The sequence below is a fragment of the Chlorocebus sabaeus genome, chromosome 21 (genome assembly GCF_047675955.1).
Source record: "Chlorocebus sabaeus isolate Y175 chromosome 21, mChlSab1.0.hap1, whole genome shotgun sequence".
Taxonomy (NCBI): domain Eukaryota; kingdom Metazoa; phylum Chordata; class Mammalia; order Primates; family Cercopithecidae; genus Chlorocebus; species Chlorocebus sabaeus.
In genome coordinates this window covers 125454835-125480037 of record NC_132924.1, presented here as the reverse complement: position 1 = coordinate 125480037, position 25203 = coordinate 125454835, and the positions used below count along the sequence as shown (strand labels likewise).

At 45.8% G+C, this 25203-nt stretch overlaps 1 protein-coding gene across 11 annotated transcripts in view; it reads right to left on the bottom strand.

Annotated features, from left to right (window-relative positions):
* The window catches only part of ACTR3B (actin related protein 3B), a 95356-nt gene that overhangs the window by 5284 nt on the left and 64869 nt on the right, over nt 1-25203 (bottom strand). For all 11 annotated transcript variants that reach the window (XM_007983561.3, XM_073009524.1, XM_007983563.3 and 8 more), the window contains 2 exons: nt 24079-24252; nt 22481-22573 (listed from right to left, as the gene is read on the bottom strand). In XM_007983561.3, the coding sequence (XP_007981752.1) occupies nt 22481-22573; nt 24079-24252 (267 nt within the window). The remainder of the gene's footprint in view (nt 1-22480; nt 22574-24078; nt 24253-25203) is intronic.

Genomic DNA, 25203 nt, shown 5'->3' with positions numbered 1-25203 from the left:
TCACTCGTCAGCTATTAGTGTTAGTGTATTCTATGTGTGGCCCAAGAGTTTCTTCTTCTTCTGATGTGGCCCAGGGACGCCAAAAGGTTGGACACCCCTGGGCTAAAGCTTCTGCAGTGGCTTGGCCAGGGACAGAGCCTCACAAAACTGTGATCTCATAAAACTGTGCCACAATATTTTGTTATCAGCTTCGAGAAGGTCAAGGCTATTATGTTGTTAAGGGAGGATCTGGGCTTGGCCTTCAGGGCCAGGAACTGGGGTGGTCCTGAGGCCACCCTTCCAGGACTCTGCAGCGGTGAGAGATCCCCTGGAGCCCACACTGCACCCCATTCCTTGGTGTCTACCCCACATTTCTACTCACAGGGAACAGCCCTGAACACTGCAGACACTCTAAGGGGTACCCATGCCTTACGGAGACGACCTGATCATGAACACACTGAATAAAATACCTGGCAATGGTTTTCTGCCCCGGGAACTCTGCAGTCTGTCCTCATCTGGGGGTTTCACTGCTACACACTTCTTTGCTTTCTTAAAACTCTGTGGGCGTGGCCAACCGAGGAAACCGCCGTCACATCCATTTCTCGAGAGGCAACCCCAACGCCCCTCGCCACAGGGAGACCACGAGGTCACTGGGCACCTGCCTTCTTGACCCATTTTCAGTCTAGTTTTCAAGCCAACATCCTGTCCCAGGATCAGCATTATGAATAATCACTGTTGTCCTCTGTCACCCTGTGGAGAAATCTCTCGTGACCAACCTGAGAGCACCTGGCTCCTGTCAGAGTCTAGGGACCATCAACCACAGCTGCAGCTATGGAAACGCCAAACTCAGGGGAGCCCCTGGTTACCAACGCTCAGGTAAGATGTCACCAAAAGGGGAGGACTGGCAGGAACAAGTCCCTGACAGACGGGGTGGCAGCTTGAAATCACATAAACAGGGTTATATTCTGATCCCTGGCTTCCTTCAGACGGGTCTCCTGGCCTGGTTGCTCTTTCAGACACACTGCATTCCTTGTTGCCATAATATCAAGAATCATAACTTAGAAGCATTCTTGATATTTTGATCATCTCATCTTGGAATAAGCCTCAGCTGATCCCTGGTCCTGCTCTCTTATGACTGGCCACGCTCGCCGATGATTTCCTGGAGAGACAGACCCTGACTTATATCCAATTAAGAATTAAGTGAGGACTGAGGAAGAACAAGGATGGGTCAGTGCTTGGAATTAGACATTTCTAAGGGTGCTTTTGCTGAGTTTTTGTGATTTGTTTTTTTGTTCTTTTGCTATTGTTTTTCACTTACTGTTTTGTTTTTTGTTTTTGTTTTGTGTGGTTTTTTTTTTTGAGATGGAGTCTCACTCTGTCACCCAGGCTGGAGTGCAATGACGCGATCTCGGCTCACTGCAAGCTCCGCCGCCCGGGTTCACACCATTCTCCTGCCTCAGTCTCCTGAGTAGCTGGGACTACAGGCGCCCACCACCCACGCTTGGCTAATTTTTTTGTATTTTTAGTAGAAACAGGGTTTCACCATGTTAGCCAGGATGTCATTTACTTTTTTAAAGCCCACTGCAGACAACTCCTTTAAAACTTCTCCAGGCTAAGATTCCTACAGCCTTGCTCTCTGTCAGGGAATGCTGCAGCCTTGGAAACAGTTCCTTGGGATACTGTCAGGCGATCCCAAACAGTGTCCCAAGGAAGCCCGGGCTGCCTGAGAGCTTTCTCTTGGCCCACCCCAGTGAGGAGAGGGGCCATGGGGCCAGGTTTCTTGACTGTCACCCTGGACTTGGTGAGCTTATCCTTCCCTCAGACAACTGTCGAAGACACGGGTCCGCTTCTCACTGTAACACCCAATGGCCGACACAGCACCGTGGGCACACCTGCTGCCTCATCTCCAAATTCTGGGCCATTGTTATTTTGAAGGATAATCTGAGGGATACACAGTCCGTTCACACCTCTAAGTCTTCTAAATTCTATCACTGGATCCAAAAGTCCCAGGGGAATGCTCCCTGTCTGCTTGGCGTTCTTTCATTATTCACCCACAAGACTGTTTCCCCTCTGAACTTCACCGCGAGCCATTAGAAGACCCAGCAGGAAGAAATCCATGTCATTATCCACTGTAGGGATGGGTGGAGGACATATTCTTAGTGAGGGTCTAAAGAAGAAATTTCTCTCAGATCTCAAGTGTCAGAAAAAGCTGGGCCTCTTAGGAAAACCCATTGGCCTTAATCATGTGTCCCCTGTGCCTGCCATTACAGACTGGGTTCCCATCTTTTCCCAGCTGCTGAGAAGCTGAGAGCCACGAGGGGCCTCTCCCGTAGCTCGGCACGACCACAGAACGGTGCACATGGGCTCTGTCTCGCCCCACCCTGCTGCATTATTCTGCCACCCTCACTTCTCCTCACCCAGATTCCTTCAGCTACTCCATCCTTGTATATTGGATATACTTTCCTGCCTGCTTCAAATTTCCCACACTAGAAGGCAAGCAGGCAGGAGGGGGCAGGGGTGTGGGCTTGCATGATCTTCAGGCAAAAGACAGTTAATCATTCCCTAAGTTTATGAAAGGATGCTGGGTCCTCATTCTGAATTCCTTTCTTCCTTCAGTAAATGAAGGACAAACCTCAACAGCCTAAATGTCCCTGTGATCAGCAGCAAACATCCCACTGCATTCAGCAGGCAGTTACTGCATTAAAGACAATGAGCTACAAACACAAAGAAAACATCACAGTGAGCCCTACGGAGCGGACTGCAGCCCGGGCGCCGGGGTTCACCGCGGACTGCAGCCCGGGCGCCGGGGTTCACCGTGGACTGCAGCCCGGGCGCCGGGGCTCACTGTGAGGCTTGAAGAAGATGCCTCAACCTCCCAAACCTAGAGATGCCTAAAAGTTCAGAAATGTAAACAGGGAACTTTAAAACACATACTTTTTCATTCTGAGGATCTGCATCTTCATAACAATCGTGAATGTTTTCAATGCTTCATTTCAGTTTTGTCTTCTAAAAAGCAATTCTATTTGTTTCTTACATTAAAAATAAATAAATAAAACAAAAATCATTTCATGGCTGAATCTTTATTTTCACTTTAGAAAACGCCCAGGAAGACAGCTGCAGGTGGAAGCTATGCTGAGCTCTCAGCAGGGCTAAGGCAGGCAGGGCCCTGGCCGATGGCGGATTGTCCCGCAGGCATCCCTGTACTCCACTTTCCCCAAGGGCCGGGAGAGCTGCACACACCACCGCACGAGTAGGCCCCTAAAACAGAGCCAAGTCACTTCAAGAGTGGCATCCATTTCAAGAGATTCTGTGAGGGGAAGTCACAAGCCAGCAATAGGCAAGGGCCAAACAGCCCTCATTCGCGCTGCTCCTCTGCAATTCAGAATCCCTGCCTCCTCACCATGAAACGTCACTGGAGCTCCAACAGTCCAGCTCAGCACGGAATAGAGCTCCTTGCGGTCAGCACTCTGCATGGGCACAACTAGCGTGGCCACAGATAGTGAACTCTAAAACTAGGCAACAAATAAAACCTGAAGACAACACTGCACGAATACTGCAAGATTCGGGTGCCATCAAGGTGCTTCTGGAGAAGTTAGGAAACTCGGAAAGGAACATCATGAGCTCAGAAAGTACTCAGCAAATGAGACGAATGTGGAACAGGAGAGACAGAAAAAGGGCAGAAAATGAAAACACTAACTGAGGGGTGCTCTGAGTCCAGGTTATAATGTATATTATATTACCCAGCATATACTGTATATAAATGTATATTAAAACTTCAAAGCAAAGACAAGTTGAAGAAAACAAAAGTCCCTAAACCGAGTCAGTTAAGACACTCAAAGTTGCAAGTAGTGGATAAGACAGCAATGAGTCCCACTTGGCCATGGCAAGTGGACAAGACGGTCTCACCAACCAGGTCAACCACTGTATGAGAGCTCACTGGTTGTACTGATTTCCTCTAAATCCTCTCAGATTTCTGGCCTAGAAGTAGATAATCTGTATCCTAGCTTGTTCTGTTGACTTCGTTGTGGTAGAAAATAGACCAAATACAAAAAAGGACTTAACAAATACAATTAGATTCACATTAAATCCTTGGAGTGATATCTGAAATGAACAGTAATTCCATCTTTTAAAGACATACACGGGCTCTTGTGCAGAGGGCTCTGTAATAACTTTTACCGCTGTAATCAAACTAGGTGACCAAAAAGATAGTGAGAGAGAAAATGTATCCTCGGAAAACTTCAAACAGTCCAGTTTACCCGGCGAAACTGAGAGCTGGATTTCAGACAATAAGAGAGAATTTGTAACACAAGACATCATCATAAAACTTTTTTTTTTTAAATGGTAAATGATCATTACATCTAGAACGGCCATTTAGTTTTCAGAGAAATTTCTATTTCAAATAAATGTAAGCCTAACAACCTAGATTTTTAAAATCACTATTAATGGCTATTTTAATACGTTTAAATTCTACTTCCATGTAAAAGGCAAATATTAAGCCAACAACTTAATGTAATAGATTATTTTTAAAATATTTTATTAAAAAAATTTTTTTAGGTCTGGAGTGATGGCTCATGCCTGTAATCCCAGCACTTTGGCAGGCCAAGGCGGGCAGATCACCTGAGGTCAGGAGTTAGAGACCAGCCTGGCCAACATGGTGAAACCCCATCTCTACTAAAAATACAAAAATTAGCTGGGCGTGGTGGCGCGCACCTGTAATCCCAGCTACTTGGTAGGCTGAGGCAGGAGAATGAACCCGGGAGGCGGAGGTTGCAGTGAGCCAAGATTGCACCATTACACTCCAACTTGGATAACAGGAGTGAAACTCCGTCTCAAAAAAAATAAAAATAAATAAAATAATTTTTTAATTTAGAAAGAATTTCAAGCTTAGCAAAAGTGATACATTCTTTCTTCAGATTTACCTATTGTTAACATTTATGGTAGAAGTGTTTTTATTTATCATTTGCATGCATTTATTCTGTACCCTCCCACACTCACACACATCTGGGGCCGGGGAGCATCTGAGCGTAACTTACATACCTCATGGCTCTTTACTACTAAATACTTTACTGTATATTTACTAAAACTGAGAACATTCTTTCATGTTACCACAGTACAACTGCCAACTTCATAAACTTAACATTAATACAAAACTTTAATCTACTGTTCCTATTCCCATCTTGCCACTGGATTTGTTAATATTCTTCATGGCATTTTTTTTTCTCTCCAGTCCAGAGTCCAGTGCAGGGTCAGACTGTGCAATTACTTGTCATGTCTCTGTAACAGGTTTTTTAATTAAAAACTATTCACTAGGGTATGAAAATAAATGTTCATTATAATACTTGAGAAGCATTACATGATCTTGAGTTGCCTTCAAAAGTATTATATAAATTCACTTCTTTCATTTATTCACATAACCATACAAACAGTACTATGCATGTGTGGTCAAATGATTTTACACCAAGTCACCCAGATACTGCAATAGGGAAAGAACAGTCTTTTTCAACAAATGATGTGGGAATAATTTATATCCATGGGTGAGAGGATGAACCCATTTATTTACTTTCTCATTTCATAAACACAAATTAACTCAAAATTTATCACGGGTTTAAATGTAAGGGCTAAGAGTACAAAATTTCTTTTAAAAACCATTTTTTAAAAACTTCGTAATTTTGTGGCAGGCAAAAATTTCTTAGCACATAAAAAAGCATGAACCATAAAAGAAAAAAGTTGATAAATGGGGTTCCATACATTTGTTCTTCAAAAACCACCACTAAGAAAATGAAAAGACAAGCCACAGACTAGAAAAAAAATCTGCAACACATAAATCTGACAAAAGATTTGTATCCAGGATATCTGAAGAACTCTCATTATTGAGTTGTCACTCAATAAACAAATCAGTTAAAAATGGGCAAAAGATTCAAATGGACATTTCACAGGAGAAAATAGACAAATGACTGCTAAGTACAGGCAAAGACAATCAACAACATTTGTCATCAGGATCATACAGCTTAAATCCACCACACACTAAGTCTGGGTTAAGACGAACAACTGCAGCTCTTGTGCATTGTTGTTGGGAGGGCAGATGCTGTAAGTACTTTGGAAAAAGTCGGGCAGTTTTCACAAAGTGAAAACGATGTACACTTACCATACAACAAAGCGACTGCACTCCCAGGTATTTCCCAAGGAGAAAAAAACATATCCAGCAGATGCTGAGTATATTTCCAATGTTCATAGCAGGGTTTTTTGTAATAGCCAAGGCTGGAAACAACTCAAATGTCCACCAGCAGGGTACGGCTGACTTGCAGCACAGCCGCTCGCTGAGGCGCTCCCAGCAGTACGAAGGGACAAATGACACGCACACCTCAAAAGCACCAGCTGAGTGAAGGAAGCCGGAAACAGAGAATATGTGGAACACTCCATTTCCAGCAGCCCCCCATTATCTGCGGCTCACACTGCAAGGTGTCAGTTACCCGTGGTCAACCACAGTCTGAAAAGATTAAACGGAAAATTCCAGAAAAAAACACTTTGTTAAGTTTTAAGCTGCGCACCATTTTGAGAAGCATGATGAAATCTCGAGCTGTCCCACTGTGTCCCGCTTACGGCACGAGTCTTCCTTTGTCCCGCATGTCCATGCCATATACGCCACCCGCCCTGAGTCACTCAGTAGCCATCTTGGTGATCAGACCGACTACCGCAACATCACAGTGCTTGGGTTCAGGTGACCCTCACTTTATTTAATAAGAGCCCCACAGCACAAGAGTGGTGATGCTGACACACTGTTGTAACTGATCCGTATTATTAGTTATTGCTGCTAATCTCTTACTATACCTAATTTGTAAACTTTATCAAAAGTATGTATGCACAGGAAAAAAAGATTGTATACAGAGGGTGTGGCACCACCCACAGTTTCAGCCATCCACTGGGGGTCTTGGGACACATGCCGCATGGATAAGAAGGGGCTCCTGTATACGAAACTCTGGAAAGTCAAATTCCGCAGATGGGCGCCTTCCTGGAGCAGAGGCTGAGGAACTCCCACCAGCCATGGTTCCCCGCTGTACCTTAACTGTAGTGATTATCACCTAAGTATGTAAACTTTCTTTTCAAACCATACACTTAAAAATGGGTTCATGTGACTCTACATAAATTACATCTCAAAGTCGAACTTTTAAAAACAGAGCAACATAAGAGAAAGTGACGGCAACGGGTCACTCTGAGTTGAGACGGCAGGAATGGCCTTGCTGAAAAGGTGGCATCAGGGACTTAAATGAGAAGAAAGACACCCAAAAGAGGGTGCACGTTTAGCCAATGTGTACAGTCACTAACTCTTCATTTCTCAATGTTCTGTAACTGTGTGAGGACGTAAGATTGAGCCAAGTCACCCAATTTTAACATTTTTAACATTTAATCCCCCATAGTTGCTATGGACAACAGGAAAACAATACGCACTATACTTCGAGACATTTCCTAAAAGCAAACTCCAGCTCCCACCCTAGTCCCACGGCCGTGCTTTGTGTTGAGAAATTCTCATGTGAACCAGTAAACTCAACAAACCCTTTAGTATTGAAGAATGAACAACCCTTGATCTGTTACCAAAGTAACTGTCCACCCTGTTCCTTCCACCCTCTGAATACACTCCTGTCGTCCCCACCCTCCAACCCAACTCCTCCCCACTGGCAAATGTCCCCTTTCACAGACACACTTTAGAGAGAACTCTGGGAGAAAGTGAGAGCTTCTGTGCCCCAGGCCAAATAACAGGTTTAAATCTTATGTTTTGCTCCTGCCTGAGCTTTGGAACACAACAACCACCAGCAGACATCCCCACGTCCACTGTCTACACGGACGTGGCACGCACAGTGGGTTCCGGATCTGTAAGAACGCAGAGTTGGTGAGGTCTCCTGCACACGCTTCCTGCACAGGCAGGCTGCCGTCCTACAAGTCTTCCACTAGCTCTGCCCAGATACTGTTTCTAAATTAATGCTGCAAAGTACTCTCGTTTTCACCACATTGAGCTTCAGCCTAGAATTACTGAACTGAACTTTAGCTCTATGCACAGAACGACAGCCTCTGGGTTAGAAGGTTCCTGTGTGGCGCATCCTGAGGGAGGCAGGCCAGAGCAGAGCTGCCCCAGACGGCACCTCCCAAGGGTAAGGTCAAGGGAGCTGGCTTGTACTTCAGCAGCCCCTGAATCCCTCGCCCTAAGCTGTCCCACACCACCCATGGGGCTGACTCCCGGATGCAACTCTTTCCCCATGCCCCACTGCCGACAGCAGAAGTTTCAGGGGACAAGGGGGACCTGCCAGAGCGACAGTGGAGGGTGGAATACAGTCTACAAGGAACATACAAGTGCTAAGTGATAGGCTCTATCGAACTGTCAGCCTGACAGGAACACCAGATGAGAGCAGGGCCCGACAGAAGACAAGCGTTTAAGAAGACAAAGCAGTACTGGCCCCAAACCCCGGTTTTCCTGACAGGGCGTTTGGAGCCCTTCACAACCTGACCCCAGCCTGCTCCCTGGAGCCAGGTGGGGATGCCCAAAGGCCTCACACTTCCCTCCACTGTCTGGTGCTGGGGCCTGAAGCAAGCAGCAAAGCCCCTCACCCGTGAGCTCTCACGCCCTCCTCTGTGACGACACCACCAGGCCGCTAGCAGGTCTGGGTGGAAATTAGAGGGTAATGACGTCAGCACCGGCCCAGGGAAGGCAGGACGGCGACAAGCACAGTGGGTTCTCTTGTTTGGCCCTCTCTGCCCTGGGCCATGCAGAGGCTTGAGCAGAGTCAGGTCTACACCCTGTCTGTTCACTCCTCCCTGAAGCCACCACTACACACAGCGCTCGGTAAGCAGGGACCCTCCACAGCCATCGTGGAATGAACGAGGAGCATTTCATTCGCTCTCCCCTCTGGAATAAAGGGGGGTCAGTAAAGGAAAAAAGACTCCAGCAAGTAACTCAAGAACCAGAAACAATAACTGACAATTTCTGATTAAGTCCTTGGACTCTGGTAACCTCCTAACATTTCTCCCTAGTGCACAGGTTCTCAATCAGGGACAATTGTGCCTCCAGGGGACATTAAGCAACATGTGGAGACGATTTTGATTGCCAGGACTGGGTGGGGGTGGGAAGGTGCTACTGGCACTTTGTGGGGAGAGGCCAGAGATGATGCTAAACATCCTACAATGAAAATGTCAATAGCACCAAGGCTAAGAAACCCTGCCCTAGTTAGCGCTGAGCAGTAAAACCAAAGATGCCTGCGCACCAGCAAAGAGGGCCACTGGGGAAGTGGTGTGCCACTCTGCAGCTAACCCAAGACGTGTAGGAGTCCCAAAAGGCAGCAGTTGCCCGGGGCAAAAAAGCAAAGGAAACCAGGCAAAATCCCTGGGAACTTTAAAAATAGAAAAGTCAATCGGCTAGAGGCCGCAGCAGGTGAGGAATCTGCTGCCCTGGCCTGGATGTGGAGCGCCATTTCAGAGTATCACTTGAAGTCATTTCATGGAACACAATGACAGTGCCTACTCACTGCCTGACACAGCTGAAGGCAATTCCACACACCAACTCCCTTCACCTTGCCAAAAATGGGATAAAGCAGATACTAGTCCCATCCCCATTCTGCCGAGAAGGACACTGAGGCACAGTGAGATCGAGTAACCTGCCAAAGTCACACAACTGAACAAGCGGTAGGCAGGGCAGCACACACACCGGGCAGTCTAGAAGTTCACGGCCACGTGGCATCCACACCTGCAGACCTCGTGCTCACCACCATGCAGGATCCACGCACTCACCACACGGGGGCACCACCCCCCGCAGCCCATGCACTCAGCACAGCATTCTAACCACCAGTCCACACAGCCTCCCTTCCCGTGACACAGAATTCGGACCCCACCTTGTATAGACCAATTTGTAAAGTAGCTCTCCCTGTGCTGAGCTGAAATCTGCCACCCACCTGGCCCTGGTTTCTCTCTTTCCTCGGCACTGCTCACCGTCCAGCCAGCTGCCCATCACGTGTCCCAAGACAGCCTCATGCTCCCTGCCGGGTCGCCAGTCAAACAATGCTGCTTCCCTCAACCATTTCTCACAGGCCATCTTTTCAGGACCTCTTGCTGTTCTGGGGACCCTCCTCTGGATATACTTCAAAACCCAACAACAAGCCTCTTATAACGTGGACTCCCCTCCGCAGCAGAACACAACACCATCAACACAGCATGTCTCCCCAGGACAAACAGAAAGCAACTCTGAAGCAGTGAGGTGGAACCCTGGCCTTGAGGGCCAGTCAAGGTCAAAAGACTTGCCATCTCCTAATAGAGTAAAAAGTGGTCTGTGGCTGTAGACACCTCCACATCTGATGCAGTGGGAAATGGAGGAAGCGTTACTACTTTTTAAATTATTATTATGCTTCCATTCTGTGGTACATGTGCCGAACATGCAGGTTTGTTACACAGGTATACATACACGTACCACGGTGGTTTGCTGCACCCATCAACCCGTCATCTACATTAGATATTTCTCCTAATGCTCTCCCCTCTCCTAAGAGACCCACCAACAGGCCCTGGTGTGTGATGTTCCCCTCCCTGTGTCCATGTGTTCTCATTGTACAACTCCCACTTATGAGACAGAACATGCAGTGTTTGGTTTTCTGTTCTTATGTTAGTTTGCTGAGAATGATGGTTTCCAGCTTCATCCACGTCCCTGCAAAGGACATGAATTCATCCTTTTTTATGGCTTCATAGTATTCCATGGTGTACATGACCACATTTTCTTTATCCAGTCTACCATTGATAGCCATTTGGGTTGGTTCCAAGTCTTTGCTATTGTGAACAGTGCCGCAATAAACATACGTGTGCATGTGTCTTTACAGCAGAATGATTTATAGTCCTTTGGGTATATATCCAGTAACGGGATTGCTGGGTCAAATGGTATTTCTGGTTCTAGATCCTTAGTCCGTTTGAACCCATTCTTACCATCAACAACCACGTTGCACATGACAAACAGAAAATCAAAAATTAAGTGTTATAGTAACTGAAACCAAGGAAAACCTTTCTTAACACTCAACTACAAAAGCAATACCTCCCCCCTCACCCAGATTAAATGGAAAAACTTTAATGGAAGGGTTATTTCCATTCTAAACAGAAAAGTTGCTTTATCAAGGAAAAGGAAAAAGCCCTAGACCCAACTTCGCAGCCTTCACAGCCCCTCACACTGTCAGCATCCCTTTCCCAGTGCTTGAAAACACAAGAAATAAATCAGAGAGCAAACCACAACAAAGTCGGTCTGAAGCCTCTCAGCCATGCCCACGACAAACCATTTCTCAGTGTGACAGGTACTGTTATTACCAACACACAATCCAATTTTCTCTGAGAAAATGACATGGTTGAGAGTCTCCCTCTCATGCCTAAAATGTATTCAGCAGGAGTCTTGATGGGAGATTAAACACAAGATGTCCCCAGAGCAGCTGAGGGCGGGATCAGGAGAGAACAGACTGTCCCCATTCATTTTCTTAGTTCCCCTTCTCTAACTTTAGCTAGCTTGTTTGCATCAAAGTAAAATTGGTTTTCTAACTAGTCTTTTATAAGAATTAAAACAGTGTCTGAGCTTATTATTTTTAAACTCAAGTGACTATCCATCATTACTCTGATGGCTTAAATGTGGCTTACAGGCGTCATTTGCTTTAGTTTCTTATTACCTATGCTTGTTTCACCTTCACAGTGAGGAAAAAGCAGAAAAAAAGAGAAATATGTGAGATTACCAATAAATGTATTCTTTCCATCTCATCTCAAAGTAAAGCAACAGTACTTATTCTAATAATTCTGTACCTCAGAAATATAAACATTTAGCCTAATAGGGTGTTTTTTTTGTTTTTTTTTTTTGAGACAAGGTCTCACTCTGTCACCCAGGCAGAACTGCAGTGGTGCGATCCTAACTCTCTGTAGCCTCCACCTCCCAGGCTCAAGGGATACTCCTGCCTCAGTCTCCCACGTACAGGTGCATGCTACCACATCCAGCTAATTTTTTAATTTTTTCTTTTGTAGAGATGGGGTCTGGCTATCTTACCCAGGCTGGTTTCCAGCTCTTGGTCGTAAGCAATCCTCCTGCCTCATCCCCCTAAAGTGCTGGGATTACACACAGGAGCCACGAAGGCCGGCCTGCATTCTTAATCAATTTCCACAAGGAAGAGTAAGCAAACACTTTTTCTGAGAAAGAAAGGAAAGATGTCACAAATAATAACATTTTAGTATTTTAAAATCAAACCCCTTTATTTACAGAAAAGAAGCAGATGATCCCACACAACAGTCTAGAAAGAAAGCTCTCGCAGCAGCAACACGCGGCCCACCCTGCAGCTGAGGACGCAGGGGCTGGGGCACGAGTGCAGTCATGATGCCAGGAAGCAGCTTGGCCCAAGCGGAGACCCACGCGGCTTGGCCCTGGAGCCTATACTCTTCACCGCGACAATCTAAAAAGAATACTGCTCAAAACGCTTCCCACAAAAGCCAAAGTCCGACATGACTGATTCTAAAAAAACATTTAATTCAGAAAACAAAGTGATCCCTTATCACTTTTGACACAATGTGAGAAATCGGCAAATCTCCTGGGTTACATTCTGGCGATCAGCAGTCTTCTGGACCCTTTCCTGACACCAGCCCACTCAGAACTGTGACTGGAAATCCAGACACATTCAAAACCGGTTAAACCGGGTCAGCATTTTAGCCAGAAAATATCTGCTCCACTCAAGCCAGCAGATTCTCAAATCACAATCATTTGATTCAAAAAGCACCATTAGTTACAGACTCCTGTGTATGCCAGATTATGCCAGTAAAGCATACATATCCTGGTAATGCAATAAATCTTGACCTAAGCTGGAAAAGTATCAAAATTACCTAAATACAAAAAAAAGAGTTGGTATTGAAACGGACATAGCATGGAGCATCAGGCCTCATTACAAATCATGTTTTTAAAGAATTTCAATCGCTTAAGAAAGTGCTTACAACATAGTGGTGTTAATACACAGCATATGAAACATAAATATAACAGGATACAGGATATATCTACCTACCTATATACAGTTCATGAAAATAAAAGGGAAAGATGAAGTAATAACATAAACAGCAATGACCAGGCGTGGTGGCTCACGTCTGTAATCCCAGCACTTTGGGAGGCCAAGGCGGGCAGATCACCTGAGGTCAGGGGTTCGAGACCAGCCTGGTCAACATGGTGAAACCCCGTTTCTACTAAAAATACAAAAATTAGCCAGGCATGGTGGCGGGTGCCTATAATCCCAGCTACTCGCGAGGCTGAGGCTGGAGAATCGCTTGAACCCAGGAGGCAAAGGTTGCAGTGACTGGAGATTGTACCACTGCACTCCAGCCTGGGTGACAAGAGCGAAACTCTGTCTCAAAATAAACAAATAAATAAATAAACAAACAGCGACTATAAAGGAGTAACTTCTGCTTTGTAATAGTGTTTTTTACATCTCAAATTTTCTATATTGAACATGAATTTTAGATTGGAAATCATGCACTCTGCTCATGTGTAGAGTCTAAGTTCTTTTCAGTGAACTTCTGACCACCCTCCTCCCTCCAACCCTGTCTCACAGCACACCTTTCACTTCCCACCTGATGTCAGCCGTCGTCTATTTATTCAGTTCCCCATGTCAACTGGATTTCTCAAGAGCCCGCAACCTTACCTTGCCGGATAAATGTATATCTCATGATGCCAAATAAAAGTCTCCATTTTAAACCTCCCCTGCAGATGGAAAGGCCGTGTCTTTATGCTGGTAAAAGAATACCACAGCACATACCATTATAAACACCACACATGACCTAACAATCTCCTGAAATTTATGTCAGAAAGATTGGAAATAAAATCTATATAAACAGCAAGTTCTTAATATCAAATGTGGTATTAAAAATAACAAAAATTTTCAATTCTGGAATACTAAGAGGCTCTCTTCTTAACTCCGTTTGGCAGACACACAGTGCCACCTATCAGCCATCCTCTGTAACTGCGGGTGCAAGGCAAAGAACCGCTCACAGACACGCCTTCCCCTCTCCCTGCTATTTCCGTGCCCACGACCACGACAGGCTAAGAGGACAGCTCTATTAGAAGCCCCTGCTATTTCTATATTGTGTTCTTGAAAAGTTTTACTTCCTTAGGAACTGGAGCTTTTCACTGTCGAACTGAACCCAGAGATTGCAATCCCAGCAAAGTCTGAACAAACCTATGTCTAAAATATGGGCTGTTACGATACCCAACAGTGTCCGAGGAGAAATTCAAGCAAATCTCCAGGTCCGGCTCCAAACAGCTGCCTGACGGGAAGGGACATAACAACGAATGGCAAATGTCTTACAAGGATTACCCACACATCTTCTTTCCTCTAACCACCCCCTTTTCGGCCTGCAACTGCTGTGATTTGGCCTCTGCCGGGTTTCTCTCACGAGGCTGCTCACCCCCGTGTGGTGAACCCAAGGGCTACCTCTTGAGCCTCATCCTGTGTGACGTCTCAGTGTCACTTAATAGGGCCCCCTAGCTTCTAGAGATTTCTTTCTCTTCTCTGGCGACTCCTTCTTGACTTCTGTGACAGTTAATTTTGTGTGTCAACTTGCCCAGAGCACAGCACCCAGTGATTTAACCAGACGCTAACCAAGGTGTTGCTGTGAGGGTATTTTGTGGATGCGGTCAGCATGAAGGAAAGATTACCCTCTATAATGTGGTTGGACCTCATCCAATCAACTGAAGGTCTCAAGAACAAAAACTCAGATTTCCCCGAGAAGGAATTCTGCCTGAGTGTCCAGCCTGCCAGCCTTCCTACAAATTTTGAACTTGCCAGCCTGAAAGGAAGCCAATTTCTTAAATTTTAAAGATAATAGAGAGGCAGTGGCCGGGTGTGGTGGCTCACATCTGTAATTCCAGCACTTTGGAAGGCTTGAGCCCAGGAGTTTGAGACCAGCCTGGTCAACACAGCAAGACCCACCTCTTAAAAGAAAAAGAGGTTGTGAAATACCCACTATTGGTTCTGTTTCTGAAGAGCCCTGACTGACAGTCTCTCTTGCCCATCCTTAAAAGCCTGACCTTTCTGCTGGTTCAGGCTAAGGCCGTCTTGTCCTCACCTGCTACTCCCCCTCGGTGACATCCATTTGCAGACCTTTTATTTCTGTCAGCACACCTTTGGTCCCCAAATCTCTATGTCTGGCCCAGACCTGCAAAGCCTTCAACCTACAAATGCAACTCAACATCTCCACCAAACTAGACTTAGTCTTTCGCTGCCTCAAAAAGGTGCCCCGCTCCTGTATCTCCTGTCAGTAAATGACCCCCCGCCCTCCTAGATAAGCAGCAAGAACCCTGAACCTTTTCCTCCCACTCGTCAAGCTCTCACCTATGCTCTGGAGCCTCTCTCCTCTCCCCGATTCCTCCAGGAGCCACCTACGGCCACTTCCCAATACGGGCGCTGTCCTGCCTCCACGTGGTTCTACAGTGGCCTTCCGCCTGGTCTTCCTGAATCCAAACTCCATCTCCAATCTACATCCCCTGGTGCAGCCCAAGTGCCTTTCTAGAACTTAAACTGGGTCACATCACACCCCTGGAGAAAATCATCAACGCCCTCAGGATAAAATCTAACTCCATGCGAGTCCCCTCCAGGTGGATGTGCCTGTCTTTCCTCGGAGGCCCAGTTGGTAATGGTGGCCCCTGTGCCTTCCCCATAAGCCCTGTGTAACTGGGCCCCAAGCACATCCCAGGCTTCACACTCCCCATTCCCATGTTCAAACATGAGGTCCAGGGAAGCCAAATTCCCTCCAGACCCACAGGATCGTGCTACTCTCCTTCACCCTAGCGCTGCACACAGATCCCGCTGCTGGAAAACCCTTCCCCTCCCATGCTGCATTCCCTGCACTGACCAGGTCACACCAGCCTTCACTCCGATCTGAATTCATCTGAGTTGTCCCATAGGGTAGCCGTTAGCCACATACGGCAATTTCAACTCACAACAGTTAAAGTTTAAAACGCTGTTCCTCAGCTGCACCAGTCACATGCCAGGGGCTCAGTGGCCACCCTGGGCAGCACGGAGAAGACACTGCCACCACCACCGAGCACCACTGGAGAACACAGACCTGGATCCTCCCACTCCTGTCCACTCGGACGCCCACCCCAGCTCCTGTGGCTCTCCTAGCACAGCCCTGCCATGCCCTGCTGCTCAGTGCCCGCAGGGGGACTTGGCGCTCTGCAGGTGCTCACTGACATGACTCGATGCTGCTGCAGTGGCGGAGCTCCACCATCCACGTCTCCACCAGCCTCTCACGGCCACAGGTGTCTCAATGTTCTTGTGAGCTGGGCAAGTCAATGTCCAATTTCCAGTTGTTAACATAAGCCTTCCCTTCCCAGTAAGACAAAACCATGCCATTCTGGGATGTATCAACAGGAAGCGTCAAACATATGTTACGAGGGATATTAGTGTGGAACTGGGGCTAAAAGAGCGGAACTCTGGAACCTTCTCTGCCCACTACCCTGACAAAACCAGAGCAGCTACCTTTTTATCTGTTCACATATTACACTTCAGCCAGCACTTCATCTGAATAAAAGACCTATTTGAAAAAAGATGAAAAAAACCAATGATATGTATTTTTTTCTGATTTTCTGTCTTCAAATATTAAAGGTATTTAAACATACCCTTAAACATTAAAAACTAAAAACAGAGCCGGCGCAGTGGTTCATGCCTATAACCCCAGTGCCCTGGGGCTGAGGCAGGATGATTACTTGAGGCCAGGAGTTTAAAACCAGCCTGGGCAACACAGCAAGACCTCAATTCCACACAAAAAAAAATTTTTTTAATTAGCTGCACGTGGTAGCCCACGCCTGTAGTTCCAGCTACTTGAGGGGCTGAGGTGGGAGGACTACCTGAGCCCAGAAGGTCGGGGCTGCAGTGAGCTGTGATCACACCACTGCACTTCAGCGTGGGTGACACAGCAAGGCTCTGTCTCTAAATAATAAGTATATATTTATTATAAATATAACTCATTTACCCTGCAACATGCTTCTCTAGTTTAAAATGCATTAACATAATTATATATATTCAAGCAATTTGTTACAGAAAAATCAATCCCTTTGCTATAGTAGGATGTATTCACATCTGCTTCACAAACTTCATAAAGAGGAGGTTTTAACAACTCCCAACCCACTGGAGCAGGCTAAAGATATTTTGTTGCTGGCCCCACCCTCCCACCTAGGTTTGTTTCCCACTACCTTCCCCACCACCGTAGGCTTTGGCCAAAACAGGCACCGCAGGCACCTGCCCACTCTCCTTCTATCTGCGCTCATTATCTTCCCTCCACCTGGCCTGTCCACCCACCCCCAGCTCTGCAGGCCAAGCTCTCAGATTCAGCTCAGACGGCAGCTTCTCAAAGCTTTTCTTGATCCCCTCTAATTAAATGCAATCTGCCCCTTCTCTCAATTACCATAATTTGCATGATTCACTTTAATGACATTTAGCTTGTAGAGGTTCCCATTAGAGTTATTTCAGTATTTTTAGCTTTTTTATAAGCTCTTGAAGGCAAGAACCATATCTTGTACATACTTAAATCCTCTAATTTAACAACACTGTCTTGTACCTAGTAGGTACTCAAGTACCTCCTGAATAGAACTGAGAAGTAGAAAGACATCCATTACATTACAAAGCGATTCACATTGGCCTCCCCCTCAAGTAAAGCCTGCAAGTTACTAAACACTGGCTGATCCAAGAGTGGGCAGGCGCTGATGGCGAGTCTCAAGTTAGCTGCACGTTAGAGTCACCTGGGAAGCTTTTAAGATCCAGGTGCCCAGGCTCCACCCAGCCCAAGCCCAATCACATCAGAATCTCCTAGGGTGGGACCCAGACTCCGGTCCATTTCACAGCTCCTGGATGAAGCCCACGGTGGGCCGAGGCTTATGTTCACCTGCTCTCACACGGAGGCTTTCCCGCAGGCCCCGACCCCTGTCATTCCCGGAGGCGGAACAGATAAAGCAGATGTGTAAATACCCTTCTCATCTGCAAGTCAGACTGAAATAAAAATCAGCCAGATGATGGCTACATTCATCTAAAAAAGCTGTTTTGCTTGTTTAAAGATTCTGAATTTTTAGTCAAACTTATAGAAGCAGAGAGTGGAATGGTAGTTACCAGGCACCGCAGAGTGGGGAGACGTTAGTCACACAGAACAAACTTGCAGTTACAAGATGGGCAAGCTCTGAAGGCCTAACTCCAGCATGGTGAGTAGTTAGGAAGAGGGTACGGCGTAGTGGAAATCTGCTAAGAGAGGAATCTTACATATTCTCACTGCACACACTGAAAAAGGTACCTGTGCGAGGTGATGGGTGTCTTCACTAGCTTGATTGTGGTAAACATTCCACGAAGTATATACCTGTATCAAATCATCACGCTGTACACCTTAAATACACACAATTTTCCTGCTCTTGATGTGTGTGTATATATACACATACAATTTTTACTTGTCAATATACCTCAATAATATACCTACTAACTACTCATAAAAATTAAAAATTATATTTCAATAGAGCTAGGGGAAAAAAGATTCTAAATTTTCCAAGCCATCTTTTATTCTCCTTGTATGTTCTTGTCCTCTCCTCGTCTGTTAGTCTGAGTAACATAACTCAACAGCCAGGAGGGTTTCAGCAGAACCTAAAATACACACCTCCTACTTGCTTGGTAGTGCTCAATCCTACCAACCGTCCCGTGAAATAGAAACAGGCCAGCGCCACTGGTCCAGACAAGCACCTCAAGGCGCAGGTGTGGCAGAGGGAGAGCGACCACCTCTTCGGAAGCCAAAAGCACATCTTCAGGGCACCCACTCTGCTGGTCTATGTGGCCAGCAGAGCCGGCCAAATGAGGCTGTGAAACCAGGGAAAGCACACAGGTAGCCGAGGTCAGGAATCGGCAACATCACTCCTGGAGACAGGGCATCTTACCCGGCAAGAGTGGCCCAGCAGGTTGGAAGCGCCACACAGTGAACCAAGAGGAAAGGCACACCCCTAAGACACAGGAACGCGCGCTGTCCAGAGAAAGGCGACTGCGTGCTCTGCAGAAGTACTTGCAGCATGTCTTCTAACCAGAAGAGTGTTTTAGAATTATTTTTAAAAACCCACAAACCTACCAATCTGTGCACTTGCAAACACAGATTGGGGGCGTGCTCTCCACTGCACTTAGGAGTAGGAGTTAGAGAAGGGAGCATAGCAGGGAGTGCACTGAGCAGGAGCGAACCTTGTCAGCGCAGCTTCACTGCTCAGATACTGCTTCTGGAGGGACGCTCCTCCATCCCACACAGTGAGAGTCCACCTGGGAGGGCTGACAGCTTCCAGAAACCGAGTCAGCAGAAGCCCTAGCCGAGCATGTGTGACTACCCTGGGCTGTGAGCAGAGCCCAGCAGTGACTCTTCCACAGTCTTTCCTAAAGGCAGCACTGACTTGCTGAGGAACTAGCAAGGCCACGCCTCCACATGCACCACCTGAGGAGGGTCCACAGATGATTATCACCGGCCAACCCGGAGAGTATTAGAACGAGGCTTTCATAAGTATCTCCTCACATGTCTACAACAGGCTCTCTCCTGCTTTTGTAAATAAAACTTTATAGGAACCCAGCCACTCCTAGTCGTTCAACACGGTCTTCGGCTGCTCTGGCAGAACTGATTAAATGCAGCACGGACCATACGGCCTGAGGAGCCAAAATGATTCACCATCTGGCCCTTTACAGAAAAAGTTGGCCAACTCCCGGTCTCATATCACCATGGGGAAAAAAACACTAGAGCAGCTGTTACCTGGCAGGCTAACGCACAGAAACGGGCATTCTTAGGCCTCAATATTCAACTTCAACTTAGTCATCAAGCCCCATACCTTGGAAAGAAGTCCCTTTCCTGGTGGCTACAGGAGAGGCAGCAGTGCCCACCAAACATTCTATCACCCTCCTGCTTCCAGTGTCCGGTGGAGGCTGGCCCAGGTGACGGCCCAGGGAGGAGGGGCGGAATGGCCCGCCAGCTGTCTCCTCCCGGGCAGCGGGGACCCGAAGCAACGTGTTCCCAAGGGCAGCCACAACATGGTGGCAGAGCCTACTGCCAACCACACCAGATATGAACCACGTGCAAAGAAAGAAACCTTTGCTGCTAAACACTGAGATTTTGGATTAATTTTTTTCGTAACATATGCTGGTCTACTCTAACTTAGAAAGGTGGCAAAGGAGGTGGCCTCCTTTGTGTCTCTCCTTTCCCACAGCACGGTACAGAGCTCAGCTATGTGACAAAGGAGAAAGCATGGCCAGCCCTAGGACAGTCGATCCTTCCCCCTCTCAACCCTACCTGAATTCTCTATCACTTGCAAGACACTCGTAACACTGGAGAGGTCCTGTACAAATAACCAAGACAGCTGAGGGAAGACAGGATTTATTCTGCACAAACTTGACAGCCAGGGCCAAGCTACACCCTTCTGAAAGCCACAGAGAATAAATGGTTATCCTAGTGACAAAGTGGTCAGGGACAGGGTTTCCCTCTTTGAAGAATAATCTTGCTGGCTGTGGTGGTGTGTGCCTGTAGCTATTTGGGAGGCTGAAGCAGGAGAATCGCTTGAGCGAGATGTGATCATGCCACTACACTCCAGTGTGGGCAACGAAAAGAAGAATCCTCTTCCCTCTACATTTTACATAATTTTCGTGTGATATGGTGGGATAAGCACGAGTTTTCAAAGACATGGGAAATGGGCTTAAAAGTCAACCATGCCACTTGGCAGCCATGTGATCTCACCTAGCACGTAACCCAGGTGCCTTTCGCCACCTTTTCCCAACTCTGGGGCTCAGTGTCATTATCTACTAAATAAGGGACTCCATCTACCTGGTCTCCAAGACCATCTCTACTCCAAAACTTCTATAGAAGTCCAGGGAACTAAACTGTCAAACAAGAAAATTCCCACCCCATCAGGAACAATCCGTAACTGCTGGCAGTTTCCTCTGCTTTATGATGGGATTAAGATTGAACAGTGCTCGCCTGCTGCTGCTTTCACAGATGAGAAGACACAGCGAATGTCAGCCGGGACTGAAGTGGGAAGGACATGACCTGCTATCTTTCTTAATTTTCATACTCCAGTCTCCTTTTAGTTTCCCTTTCTTTGTACTTTTTATTAGACAAGTGTTTAAGAATATGCAGTAAAAACTGAACTATAATTGGTTTACACCCACAAAAGTTATCTAAACAGAAATAAGTTTTAATTATAAAAAAATTTTAACAAAATTTCAAACAACTTCAAAACACAAAATGGAGAAAGTAAAACCCATCATTCTACCCCAAAGATATTTTATTTACTTTAAGAGTTTAGCATACATAGTCCAAAAAATATGCAAACTATATTTTATATCAAATGAAATATATGTAAATTTTACAAGTTCCTTTTTCACTTTATACTGTAGCTATCTTTTCATCTGAATTTATATTGATTTACCTCATTCTTTTTAAACGCTACAAAGTATTGCACGGTACAGGTGACGCAATGCTGAGTGCTGTCTGTTGAGTCTGATTCTCTTCTCTGTACAGTTCAGCAACCTGAGTCTGAATGAGGCGAGTGAGTCATGCCACTGAGCTGATGGCACGACTCCCTCAAGCAAACACTGACTACAGGTGCAGGAAGGCGAACTGCCCATCACCACCTGCTCGCCATCTCTGGCTGTCAGCAGGACTTCTTTTTACTCAATAATCACATAGACTAGATTTTCCTCATTCCAGCTTTCAAAATTCCCTGCAATCAAAGAATTTTGGGGAAAAAAAAATACATGAGCATATTCTATCGGATTGTCCCATTTTGGGTTCTAACTTCTATCTGACACCACCACATCGGCACTAAACCCACATATGCATAAAACGAAATCAAAGGAGTTCACGGAAAGCATGGGAGAGGGTATCGCTCTTACTTTCAATCAATATGTGTGGCTAAAACTGTTCAACTTAAAACATATCTTGTCAGATAATAATAAAATATATTTACAATACTTAAATACTTCCAGTCGGCCGGGCATGGTGGCTCATGCCTGTAATCCCAGCACTTTGGGAGGTCGAGGTGGGTGGATTGCCTGAGCTCAGGAGATTGAGACCACCCTAGGCAACATGGTGAAACCCTGTCTCTACTGAAATACAAAAAAAAAAATTAGCTGGGCATGGTGGCATGCACCTGTAGTCCCAGATACTCAGGAGGCTGAGGCAGAAGAATTGCTTTAACCCAGGAGGCAGAGGTTGCAGTGAGCCGAGATCACACCACTGCATTCCAGCCTGGGTGACAGAGCAAGACTCCGTCTCCAAAATAAAATAAAATAAAATAAAAATTCTAGTTAACTGAGTCATTTCCATTTTCTCTTACAATTATACTGTCTTTAACAAACCCTATGAAACAGAAGGTGAAACAGGAATATCTACTAGTAATAAACAGTAATACCGTCTTCTAAGAATGATGGGCCTTTAATTGTGGAATGAAATCAAAGTACCTTACCCACGCAGCTTATACCTTATACAGCGGACGCCGCACATCAATGGGGCAGTTCTGTATGACTTCATCAACAACATCTGAGATGGATTCCATAAAGTCTGGGTTGGCAAACTGAATTGTATATCAATAGAAAAGAAACATTACACATTTCTCTCAAATAGAACAACATGAACACTTTTTTTAAAGTAACTTTAACAAACATACAATTTATTATAACTTAAAAGAATTCACACTGGAATGAAGGATATGTCAAATGAATCCCACGTGACTACGTGTGCGTGGGGTGGTGATGACATATTTCTCCTCATGAGGTAAAATGTATGGATTTAGTGAAGAAAAAATACCAACAATATCAAAGACAGACTATCCCCACACCACGAACACACAGTGATTCAGCCTACTAAGAGCAGTGGAGAGTATGTGCACGATCCACGTGACACGCAGTGAGAAACGTGAGTTTGACATATCATTTGACAATATTCGTATTATGAGAAAATCAGGATATAAGGAAAAAGAAACAGGTTCAATGAAAGATTAATTAAACCTGGTCTAGAAGATGGAGGGAAGTGTTTTGTTTAACAAGAAGTGTTTGTTTAAAATGAAACAATCCACATGATAATCACGTTATTGAATAAACAGCCTTAGATTCAATTCCATGAGTTAAATAAGCGTCAACTCAATTACATTTCATTTGAAATATGTTAAAAATCAAAGAAAGCTTGAATGTGCACTCTCAGAGGAAGGAGGAGGCCACTCAGGGGCTCACAAGCTGTTCACTGGACATTTGACCATTCTATGTCCACTTCAAATCCATAGATTAAAAGTGGGCATTTGCTGGATTATCATTGCCATCGTTTTATTCTTCAGATTACTAGTGAGGTATACTTTCCATGCTGTTTCTCTGCACAAAACAGCCATATACACATCTAAAACCAAACAGCAGCTTGTAACCCACCTATTGAATACAAATTGAATTAGCCAGGAATATACATCAAAATATAAATAAAATGCATTATATGTAAATCTTAAAATGTGCCTCTTAATTAGTGCTTTCTGCAAAAGTACTAATAATTCCTTACAACTACTAGTTAAAATGATGACATCTCTAATTCTTAAGATTACCTAAATAACAGAAATGCTGGCCTTAGACAGAAGATTAACCTAACTTGCAGCAGGGAACACAGCAGGATCAACTATCCAGGGTTAAAATTAGAAGTTAGGAAGGGCAATCACCAAAGATGGAAAGGTTATATGTTATCCCACTCTGAGGCACAGGCAACCTCCACATAGTCCTTGAGATTAAAGCTACTCGTAATACTAGCATGTGACCACCCACAACCCTTGAAGATTACTTTTAATTCTATTCTCGTCTATTGCTCCTATAAGTCTTCCTAACTATTTGTGGTATAACCCATCTTTAATTGTTAACACAGACAGCCAAGAGGAGAGGCAAACTGAACAATCTGTCAAGCAGACAAACGGCACGGGGGGTGCGGGGAGACAGAACGACGGCCGCCCTGCTCACAGGCCCTTTGCTGGGAAATGCTCTTTCCGCACTCTGGGTGGCAGTACCGCTCCATCCCACACACTTAAGCACACAAAAGGAAACATCTTACCTCGGGGTGAAAGAATATTTCAGGTCCCAGGAACCTTTCATAACCAACGTCTATAACAAACTTCTTCTGGTTGATTGCATTGATACCCGTGTACTGTTTGATCCACTTCCGGGGATCCACATCATACTTGGCAAATTCCTTGACTATATCAGGGCAAATGTAACAGTATTTCTCCTGCATACACACACAAAGATGTTGCCAGGCATTAACAACTGCCCAGTGTCTCTGCCCTCAGACAAATAACCAGGAACCCCATGCAGTAAACACGCCCTGGGATCAGAACCACCCCCACCGTCACTCCAGTGTGGATACGTGTCAGGTCTCACATTCCATCGTCTTTCATATTAGACATGGTTACACTTGGACTCTGGACAGGTAAGTCTGCTTTCTCTGCAACTCAGCTACTAATCTCAGCCTTGGTCTATCCAATTCTATCGCTATCATATCTGAAATGATGTCTATAGGTGTCTAGAAAGCACGTCTTGCCTTGTTCCTCTCAGGTGCCCCCTATGGCCTGCCCTGGCACCTCACTGGACCAGCGGACCCGTGCTGCAGCCTCACCTACCGAGAGCAGCACTGTCCACACCCTAACACCTGACTGCAGAGGCTTCTTTCGGTCCCAGCATCCACAAGCCGGGTGGCCACTGTCAACCTGCTGGTTGTTAATGTGGTGTGGAGCTGGCCACAGCACTGTCATCGGCTCCACTGACACCATCTCTTTGCCTAGACATAGTGTACCTTGTTGACTGGGTATTCTAAGTCCCTCAATCAACACAGATTTACTGTCTAGGCACTTGGGAGACACAAGTGAGCGAAACACACACAGATCCCTGCTGAGATTACACTCCAGCTGGGAGTCAAGACAACAATAAGCAACCGTAACAAGTAAATGACATGGTAAGTTATAAAGTGATAGGTCCCAGGGAATAAAGGAAAAGCAGAGTCAGGTGGGAGGACTGGAGCTGCCAGGATGCTGCTGCCGTGAAAGAACCCGCTAACGATCCCCGCCCTGCACCGACAGGCAGCCTGAGGGATGCGAAGTGTTTCCTGAGTATCTGGTGAGATTAATATTCTTGGACACCTTTCTGTTGATACGTGTCCTTAGGGCTGGCCTCAGCAAAGCAG